At 35.4% G+C, this 11,310-nt stretch overlaps 1 protein-coding gene across 1 annotated transcript; it reads left to right on the forward strand.

Moving 5' to 3' along the window:
* Positions 1 to 10,362: 10,362 nt before the first annotated feature.
* On the forward strand, positions 10,363 to 11,310 carry LOC126018442 (olfactory receptor 51F2-like). Its single transcript, XM_049780578.1, is given in 1 exon segment — positions 10,363 to 11,310. A coding segment is annotated over 1 exon segment (948 nt).

Genomic DNA, 11,310 nt, shown 5'->3' on the forward strand with positions numbered 1-11,310 from the left:
AAAAGTTTAAAGTATTCTTCTGGTATATAGTTTTCTCTGGCAGATATTTGATCATTTGTTAATCTATATCATTGTACATTAAAGAAGTTTGTGTACATTTTTATTTTATTCTGATTATACAACTTACTATTTATAGAAATTTAGACTTAATTCTTTGTGAACAGGTGCTATGTATTATGTCCTCTAATCTTATCACAAGTGCTATGTTTGGCATGAAATTAAACCTCAGTTATGTGTATGGAAATTGGAGAATAAAATCATTTATTGAGATCCAGTTATACCACCTTTGGTATAAGTAGCAATCAAGATATGGCTGATGTAATTTAGATCAGTGGAAGTCTATGTTTCAGTGATGATAACAATTACTGGTATTGATTTATCACCCCAATAGGTTATTAATGACTAAAAAACATTAATGAACACAATAAACAAGAAGCATGCAAGGAAATAGTAGTTTATTTATTTTTAAAAGTTTCTTCAATTTCCTCTGTCCTCCTACTTCCTGTGCTTGAAGTTTCTCCCAGCAGTGCTTAGGGACCATGTGATGCTAGAAATCAACTCATAGCTCTTGCATAAAAAGCATATACTTCAGTTTTCAAGCCTTGTGGTAAGCCTAGTCAGCTTTATGCAGTGTATGGGGATTCACCTATCTAAATGAGAACGTAAGAGAGAATGCAGTGATGTCCTAGGATACTAAATGCACCATTATCTATTGTGATGAGAATTTTATAACTATTTTTACTTTAGAATACTGACAGAATAAAGTATGAGATCACTCAAAGGACTAGAGATCATGCCTATTACCAAAAAAATATCATTGTGATCTGCCTTATTACAAATGAGTAACCTTAAGAGAGGGTCGGGTATAAATATTGTTGGCTGTGATCTAAAAGCCAAAAGAAAACAATGAGTGATAATGCAACAGTCTAAAAACTGATAATAAAGTAAATGATATATTGTTAAGAGAAAAGGCAGACTGATATATAGAATACTAGTTACTGTATGTGTACTTATTTTATGTGAGTAAGCATACAGGAACACACATGTACACTCACTTGTATATATTATAAAGGTATTGGGGACCACAGTGGACAATTGGCCTACAGTTCAATGCTAAGATACGATGCTGCTTAAACCCTGCTTTTCTGGTAACCACCGGTATCACCCCAGCAATGTATGGCAGTTATCTGGGCTATACTTGGTGCTGTTTAGGGGGGGTCTTAAAGTGTTAGGGAGCAAATTGGTCCCTAAACATGCAAATCATCTCTTTGAACCTTGTGCTAACTATCTCCCTGTTCCCCTAAGTTGAATTTGCATTTTAGTTGATTTCTTATGAATCATACTGTGAACTCTCAGTTACAAAAGTCTTCACATATAGATAGTAATTCCCCTCTTTTCTGGGAAGACACAAAAGGGAAAAATCAACCAGAAAACACATAGTTTCATGAGAAAAATTATTTAATAAAGCATTTATATTCAAATATAAGCAGTTAAAGTATAGCAAATCATCAAACTTTTATTGATGCTAAGAAATGATTTTGAAAATGGAGATTTTTGGAGACAGGAAAACTAAAATTTTAGCATATGTTTAAATTTTATTTTAGTAACATTTATTCATTCCAACATGAATATCCATAAACTACATCTTCCACTAAACTGTTGCCCTTTCTACATTACAATTCTAGGAAGCTTAGTTCTATAGTCTAATTTTCAGACTCTATTGCTTTTGGGAGTTTGTTATTCCCTAACTATGTTTGTTGTTAAATACATGCATTAGAGAATGCTACAAAGTTATCGTATAGAAGTTATAACATCAATTTATGGTGCAAAGAGACAGGTGACTCATGACATGCCACTTACATTTTATATAGTATAGCCAAATGCATGTTAAATGTTGTGGGTGCCCCTACCTGCAGGAAACAACAATTAAGATGTGGTTATTCTTTCTTGGAGGGAGATCGTGCATACACAAAGACAAAGACAGACAAAGACAAAAGTGGGAAAAGGATTCCAGGCAAATCAGAATCCAATTCCTGTCACAAGGCCCTGCATTTCAGCCTGTTCTTAAGGGCTCCCTACAAAATGTATTCATTTAAAATATACTTTGTTTACACATTTTTGTGTAAACACCTGTGAAGACACCTGGTGGTATCAGGAATAACTTCTGTTTTACACTAAAGGACCTTTTCTGGTCAACTCAGGATGATTTGGGATGCTGGGGGATCAAAATTCAGTTACATGCAAGGAAATCATTCTACCTGCTATATTAGCACTCCAACACTCTTACACTTTTGTTTATTTATATTCCTTTTATTTTTATAAAGACTATATATTACTTATCCTCATAATAAATTTTTTCCAATACCAATTTTACTACCAATATTAAATTCACTCCATCAGTGCCCCCAGATTCCCACCCATTCCCAAGCCTAGCACTTTGGCAGGCATAAAATAAAATATTTGGGCCTGAGTAATAGCACAGCTGTAGGACATTTACCTCGCATTTGGCCAACCCAGGACGGACCTGGGTTGGATTTCTGGCATCTCATATGGTCCCCCAAACCTACCAGGAGTGATTTCTGAGCGCAGAGCCAGGAGGAACCCCAGAGCGCCCCCAGTGTGATCCAATCCTTCCCCAAATAATATTTTTATACTGTTACTTTGTAGGTAAGTGTTAATAAAAACAATTTAAAAAAGTATAACATTAAGAAAAATTGTACAAATTAATGTATCTTGCATGAGTCATTAGTTGTTGACTCAGGTTTACTCCTAGACTGGTTATCGATGGATCCTCAAAGAGCTTCCAAAATGAGAAATTGATTCCCATTCCCCTATCCCCTAGGAAGCGATCCTAGTAATAGTTATCCGTGGCAAATAATCCAAACAGAGAGGAGGGTAAAAAGGCAAGAAGGTTGGAACCAGAATCTTTTGTCAGCCTGCTAGCAGCTCCAAAAGCTCAGAGCCTGCCAGCTAGCTGCCCAAAAGACCCTGAGCACCTCCCTCGACAACTATTTATTAGGCTCTCAAAAGTGGCCCCACCTGGAAGGTTGTAGGTGGGACAACAGGCAGAGATAAGGAAATTATAGAGCAATATTATAAAAGCCTCCATATATAACATTTAGTCATTGTCAGAAGGTTTGCTAAGCAAGCAATTTGTTGCTGGTTGATTTTCTGTTATTTGTTTTATTTCTGAACATTAGATGACTTTGAATTCATGCTGATGTCTAAATTTTTATGTTCTTAGTAGGATGACAGTATTGAAATATTTTGTAGTTTCCAAACAATCCAGAAACGGCAAGCTTTGTGGCTAATATTATAGCTTTTGTAGTGTGATTTTGGCATCCAGGACTTTTGGAAGTACAAGAAGGTGCCCTCAGAAACTCCAAAAAAGTCCTGGTGGTGTCAGCTCAATACTGGCATCCCTGGAGTTTTGGTAGGTTTGGGTTCTCTGCAGAGATTAGTTGTTAAGCGGTAAAGCTGGGCCATTGGTAAGGTAGAAGTTGTGGGTGCAGCTGGTGTGGCTTTGAAAGAGAAGTGACATGACCAGATTTCTCCTGACACTTCCATATTCAGCACTGCAGTAGTTGGTGTACTCATGATTTTTCAATGCTTGGTATATATATATATATATATATATATATATATATATATATATATATATATATATATATATATATATATACAGACAAGCTGAATGTGTTTGTGGGACTTTTTTTCACACACTTTTTTTTTTGGGGGGGGGCACACCCTGTGATGCTCAGGGGTTACTGCTGGCTATGTGCTCAGAAATCGCTCCTGGCTTGGGGGACCATATGGGAAGCTGGGAGATCTAATCATGGTCCGTCCTAGGCTAGTATGTGCAAGACAGATGCCTTACTGCTTGTGCCACTGCTCCAGCCCCTCTTTTTTATACTTTTATAAAGTAATGCAATTCACAGAAAACCTCTTAAATTAGCTTCCTCTTAGGAAAGGTAATACATTTTATTTTAGGAATATGCAATACTTTTATTTTCCTATCAGCTGTGTATTTCTGAGAATTCAACATGTTCAACAGAGGGCTATACATTTTAATTGTTTTGTTTTTAATCATCTATAACATGTTGTCTACAAGTGTCTATAATATAATGCAGTAATATAATATTAAAAAGGAAGGCTAGGAAGACAGTATATAATTCAAGGCATTTACCAGTGGCAAACCCCACTGGATGCCTTACAGTACATATAGTTTCCTGTACATATGAATGATCCTTGAACTAAGAGCCAGGAGTAAGACCTGAGAACTACTATCTATGAATTTTTATTCAAATTTTACTTTTAAGAAAATTTCATCAGTATATAAGGGCAAGAAGCCATATTATCAGTCCTTGCATGGAAATGACAAAAGTTAATATGAAGTAGAAGGGGAAGCCATGAGATAAAATGAACCTATGGGGAACTTCATATTCTAGAGGCCACTAACACATCCACCAGGAGTTTACTAATTAAGAGTATCCGTAGCCTGATGTTCATTATAATGTCACCTACTCCTAAATAGCAAATCTCCTCAGCTATTCAGTCCTATCCAGGAAAATAGGGCAGGAAAAATTTCATATTTTGTTAGTAAGAATGCTGCTCTTAGAGAAAATATTAGACGTTATGCACACTTGTTTCTTAAGAACAAGGAATATTTTAGTAATTGCAAAAGCCATCATGGGTGTCTAAGGAAACTATTGAAATTTTTTTCTGAGATATATGTTACTGGGGTCATAATATAGTTTATATGTTTGTAGGCCTATGATTGTAAGTCTTATTCTTCAACTTCTTGCAAATTTGCAACTTTTAAAAATGATCATATAAGATCAGTTGGCACTACTGCCAACAATAACTACAAAATAATTCTCTTCTATTTCTTTCTACTTTACCATTATTAAAATTTATCCTATTCTAGTTAGCATACTAAACACTGTACAATTATTATACTATTAAATTATTATAAATTAATGCTATTTAAGACATAAATTTAGCAGACTTGAATACAATTTAAAGTACTTCTTTTGAGAAAATCAGCATTTGCACCTAATTTGACTAGTCCTCACAGTCATATTTGTGACCTTTTGTATTTATAGCAGAAAGATAACCCAAGACTGTCAAGCATAGACTCTGAAGTTTGTTCTCACAGTAAGTTTAAATTATTATCTTTATTTTTGAGATGATTACTATTAACAAATATAAACAATATCATAAAAGTTTTTCTACACTTATAGAAAAGTCTTTTACCAATCAAAAAGATTCAAAATACACTAACCTTTGTTTCTCACACACATACCCCACACACTCTACTCACACTATTCATTAGATAGAAATGAAGAAAATTCACTGATATTTTCACTGTAAATCCTCCTTATTAGTGTACTTATTTATTAGTAAATTCTACTCATGCTCAGTAGAATGAGTTAATAAAATTCAATAATGAATTTATCCTACTTTAAATTATTAATACCTGATATTTTTAATTCAACAATACATAACTAGAAAAAATATTTTAGTTTAACATATTTTGACACATGTGCCTGGGTAATGGTACCAAACTACCTTCTTCTGCATATCCCCTCTTGGGATAGGTACTTTCATGTTTTCATCCATTCGCTCTAAGATATGTACTGGGGCCCTCTCTATCTTTAGAGAAGCCTGTGTTCTCTCTTGAGTGCATTACTTTCTCTCTTTCTTAGTCTCTCCTTTTGTTTCCTCAGTACCTCCACATAAATCTATTTTTCCTTCAAAAACAAAAACAAAAATAAATTTTGATGTAAGTGTGAACTATCTAGGAGAGTCAGGGGTCTCTTATTCTACTTACTTACTTACTCTACTAACCGGATTAGGAGTCAGGTAAGTAGCTCAGTAGTAAGGGGGCATGTTCCATATTTATGAGAATCCTGATTTGATCTGTAAAATCCTCCATCTACTACCCTTTTCAGAAAATTTAAATACAGTAAATTGTTGAGGGGTAGTCAGTTTGTATATGAGAGGAGACAATTTCTTTTCTGGAGGAAGTCTGAGCTAAGAGGGAGTATGTGTTGTTTGTTTGGTATTGTTAACAGGAATGTAAATTGGTGGTAAAGACAAGGAGCCTGGGCTGATAGAATCTGGGCTATTTTGTGTGTGTGTGTGTGTGTGTGTGTGTGTGTGTGTGTTTATTGTTGAGGAGAGATGAGTTGTTGGGTGAAGGGAAAGAGACAACTTTCCTGCAAGAGGAAGTGTGAGCATATAAGAGGTAGTGAGTGTTTTATTTTTATGTTTGTATTTTAAATTATATTTTTAAAAGAGTAACTTTAAATGTTTATACATTAAAATTTTGATAAAACATTTTTGATTCAAATGAGAACATAAATTTTAAAAGACAAGAAATAAGTGAGGCTATTTTCTTTTTTTAAATTTTTTATTTTTAATTATGAGAACAAAGATGCAAATAAAGAGGACAAGGTAAAGTTACAGTGGAAGGACAATCACCCATAAACAGAATTCTCAGAAATCCCCTTGCTGATATCTGAACTTTAAACTTTCAGCCAAAGAACATTAAGAAAAATAAAACAGAACCCATGTACAATTACTTTGTCCCACAAGTCCCCAGATAGTAATACATAACATTTCTTAGCAGTAGACAAAGCAATCTAAAACCATAAAACTTATGTAACTTATGTAACTCCTTAAACATTGAAGGCAAAGTACTTTTTTACATTTCCATGCACATGCATATTAGTTTAAGTTAACCTCAAAAGTTTAAGTGGGTTGCTTTTTCTTAAGGATTAGAGTCAAAGGAACACAGTAAAATGGTGTTAGAGTGGCAATTATTGTTTGCATAGGCCCACCAAAATATGAGGAACATGGAAAGGAAAAGCCTTGGCCTAAATACAAGGAGACCCTACCCTTGAAGTTTCCTGGCATAAGACCAATTCTTGCTCTAGACAAACTAGTTTGTCCAATCCAAGTCATTGTCTGTAGTGCCATTACACTTTTATTTTTCACACAGTCTCAGTTGTTGGTATCATGTTTCTGTATTAAAGATCCTGGAACCTGCATATCCTACATTGCAGTCAGGATGGTGCAGAGCGTCCTCTCATTTCACCTCACAATTAAAGGGCAATGCAGAGAGCCCTGTCCTGTAAGCAGGTCGTTGTTGTTGTCAAGTCTTCTTAGTGTTAAGGGAAGTCTCTTTTGAGCAGGTCTATGTCAGAGCAGTGGTAGGGTCTTCCCTGGTAGAAGATAGCTTCCAGATGTTGTTATAACAAACCTTGTATGTTTCTTAGACAGCTTCCGTGGTTCAGGGGTGAATGGAGAATACCCATTCTTCTGAGGCCTGTGCCTGGTCATTATATCAATGTTCAGGGTGTAAGGTCCCATTGCACTACAAGATTTGTGTGTTCCAATCTCTATTAGATAAGAAATTATTTGTATGTGTAGTATTTTCCCATTTTAATGTGCCTATGCAAACAAAGAACAATGCCACATGGCGTTATCGGCACTTATGGGGACCGTTAGAACAAGTTCAACAATCCCCATGACATGGTTCAATCATAAGCATTAAACTATGGGACTCTTTCACCAAAATTCCTTATTGAACAGCTCACAAAGAGAACACAAGATAAACAGTGGGAAGAATCGTCACGGTAAAAGAATAGTTAGAAAGAGTTATAGTTGTTAAAGGAAATACACATAAAATATTCAAAGACATATGGGTCCATTTTGTCTTTTGAAATAGTTGGGGGTTGTTAAATCAAATGCACGATTTTGGTCTGTGATTAGGACTGTGCAGTACTGAAGTTAAAAAGAGTAAATGTGGGGTACTGATGGTTGGGGGTGAGAGAGTTAAGGAGAAAAAATGAGCTTTGTAGGGGTGTGTGAAAAGGCAGAATCTGTTGGGGCAGGAGGTCGGTCTTGGTGCCTAACAAGTTAAGAACTGAGGGTAAAGAGGGTTAATTAAGGGAAGATAACGAATCCAGATTGGGAGATGAAGGAGTAGAAGGGGCTCTGGTGTGGGGGAGGGGAAATATATCAGAGGGGCTATATACATTGTATAGATGAATTGTTTATGGATTAGGCTTGACAGTCAGAGAGGAACACTGTATAGGAAGTCATGTCTACATATACACTGATTTTAGAGACCTATTTGAATGCTATCCTCCAAATCTATGGCATTCCATTTTTTCCCTAGAAACAATTAAGAATTAAGAACAATTTTGGGTGAAGTTAAAAAGTATATATATCACACAGGCACATTTGCGCCCGCGTGCTTTTGAAAATGAATACTAATAAGAAAAGAAACCCTGAGTGGGGTCCAGTATGCATACGACAGGAGTTTGTTTCCCCAACCCTCCCCACAGGGCCCTATTTACCAGGCCTGGCCCTGAAGACCAGTCTGGCGTGGGGGGGGGGGGAAATCTAAGTTCCCTGGACTAAGTGGTCAGCCAGGAGGCCTATGGCTAGCTGTCCTGCCCAGAGCCCCCAACATACCAGTGGAAGACACCCAGAAGTCCTAGCATGTGGAGTTTTCTGAGAACAGCCCCTGAAGTGAGGCTATTTTCAAGAAAAGAGACCTATAATATATTCTTCCCATTGATTAGAAATGTTCATATTTTTTATCCTTTTATTTTACATGGAGGTTGTCCCAAATTGTGCTTAGGAAGTCTGGGAGCACTTCCTGATAATTCTAGTCCAAGTGGTGCCCTTCAGCAGTGTGAGGAGCTGAAGGAGGCAATGTTCCTTGGGTCATGCTCAGGAAATCATATGGTGCTAAGGATCAAACCTTGGTTGGCTCTGAAATGAGGTATACCTTAGCCCCTGTGCTATATTTCTGGTCCTGTTTCTTTCCACTTAAAAAGGCTACAATAAAATTCTATATTTCTTCCATTTTTTAATATTTAAAATTTCAGTGCTTTGACTTTTATACTTTAGTGACATTTCTAATATAAAATGAGGGGCTGGAGAGAGCACAGCTATAGGGCATTTTCCTTTTACTCAGCTCACCTGGGAAGGACCTGAGTTCAATTCCTGACATCTCATATGATCCCCCGAGCCTTCCAGGAGTGATTTCTGAGTGCAGAGCCAGGAGTAACCCTTGAGTGCCATCACCAGGTGTGCCCCCCAAAAAAACAAAGAAGAATTTTAATGAAGGATATTAGAAGAAGTAGTCCTTATGTTTTAAAGAAGTCTTTCTAAAGCTTTTTCTTCACCATTTATCTATTAAGTATAACCTCTATTTTATATTATATATTTTAATATATAAACATTTAATATATTTATATATAAACATACATTATATGAATATATATTTTATATTATTATATGATATAAATTAGTGTACTAACCACACTTATTATTTGCTTACAGGTTTTCTTAAATTTTACATCTTGTCTCAAGTGTCCTTCTAGATATATAGAGTGCTATATTTAATTTGGTTTCATAATCTGATAGTTTGATATATAACATGTACTAAGTCATTTATAAACTAACATTCAGAATTGGTTTGAGAGGATAGGCAGTAGGGTTGTCAAAGAAAAAGGCAAAATAATTCACCGAAATCAGGAAAGAATGAAGAAAGTTTGAGAAAATGACAGTTTGAGAGGAAGACAGGACCACATGTAGAAAATATTAACTTGTAAAATCATTGTTTAAGTCAGATTTAGCAGTCAGATCATGAGATAAGATAACAGCAGAGATCTATATATAGGGATTGAAGCAGAAAAAATGACTATTTTGCATTACTTTTTTTCTTTTCAAATTAAGAATAGCTAAAATTTGTGAGTTTTTAGCCACAATAAGGTACTCTGCAAGATACCCACATACATTAATTTAATTCAGATTATTCTATGAATTTATATATCATTATAATCTTAAAGACTGAGACATTCAAGTACATATAATGTATCATTGTTAACAGAGTAATGCATCAGTCATAGTTTGAAACCATTCAAATAAAGAGTTTCTTTTGGGACTCCTTTAGTTAATAAAGTTTTCTATCCTTATCAGTATCAGAATTACTGAAGATGCTATTCTCTTAACTATTTATAGTGCTTTGGGAATATTTTCAGGGAAATCTATTCACTTTTTTCATTATGTAATTCACTCATTTTCCTTATGCACGTAAAATGCCAGTTGAATCATTTAATGGATTTTTGAACTTATAAATAGGCCATTGTTCCATTATGTACATTGTTCCATTTATATACAGATTTTGCAATATGTCATTTTAAATTATTTATGTAAATAACTTACATAATATATATTAATTATATAAGTGGTAAATGGTGAGATAATTGTTTTCATGTCAAATATAAAATAAATAAAGTAAGTTTATCATTGAAAGATATTCAGCAGCTTGAATTCAACATGTCAAGTTTCCAGAATACCTCATCCTCTTCTGCCATTTTTCTGCTAACTGGTGTCCCTGGATTGGCAGCCTTCCACAACTGGATCTCCATTCCCTTTTGTTTTCTCTATATAACTGCTCTATCAGGGAACAGCCTTATTCTCTTTGCTATTGTTACCCAGTCCAACCTCCATGAACCCATGTATTATTTTCTCTCCATGCTGTCCATCACAGACCTTGGCTTGTCCATATCTACTCTAGTCACAATGATGGGTATATTCTGGTTCAATGCCATGGAAATCAGATTTAATGCCTGCTCATCACAGATGTTTTTTATTCAATTTTTCACTGTTTTGGAATCTTCAGTGTAATTGGCCATGGCCTTTGATTATTTTGTGGCCATTTCTAATCCTCTGAAATATGTTTCTATCCTAACTGAAGCTAAAATAGCACAAATTGGAGTGGCAATCATCACCAGGGGGACATTAGTATTAATACTGTTACAAGTGCTTCTGAAACATCTATCATTTTGTCGAAGCCATGTTCTCCATCACTCCTACTGTTTTCATTCTGATGTGATAAAACTTCCATGCTCAGACACTAGGATCAATAGTGTCCTTGGGTTGACTGCTTTGTTAAGTACTGCAGAAGTGGACTCAATCCTCATTTTTTTTTCTTATGTTTTGATCATTAAAACCATCCTCAGCATTGCCTCCCCAGAAGAGAGAAAGAAAGCCTTCAGCACATGTATCTCCCATATTGGGGCTGTTGCTATCTTCTATATCCCATTGATCAGTTTGTCATTTGTTCACAGATTTGGTAAACGGGCCCCTCCTTATGTACATACTCTGATTGCCAATGCCTATTTGCTAATTCCTCCAGTGATGAACCCTATCATTTACAGTGTGAAGACCAATCAGATATGTAGGGCTGTGATAAAAAATTTCCATTCCAATGCAATCAAGTAA

This window comes from Suncus etruscus, chromosome 9 (assembly GCF_024139225.1).
Source record: "Suncus etruscus isolate mSunEtr1 chromosome 9, mSunEtr1.pri.cur, whole genome shotgun sequence".
In the NCBI taxonomy this organism is placed as follows: domain Eukaryota; kingdom Metazoa; phylum Chordata; class Mammalia; order Eulipotyphla; family Soricidae; genus Suncus; species Suncus etruscus.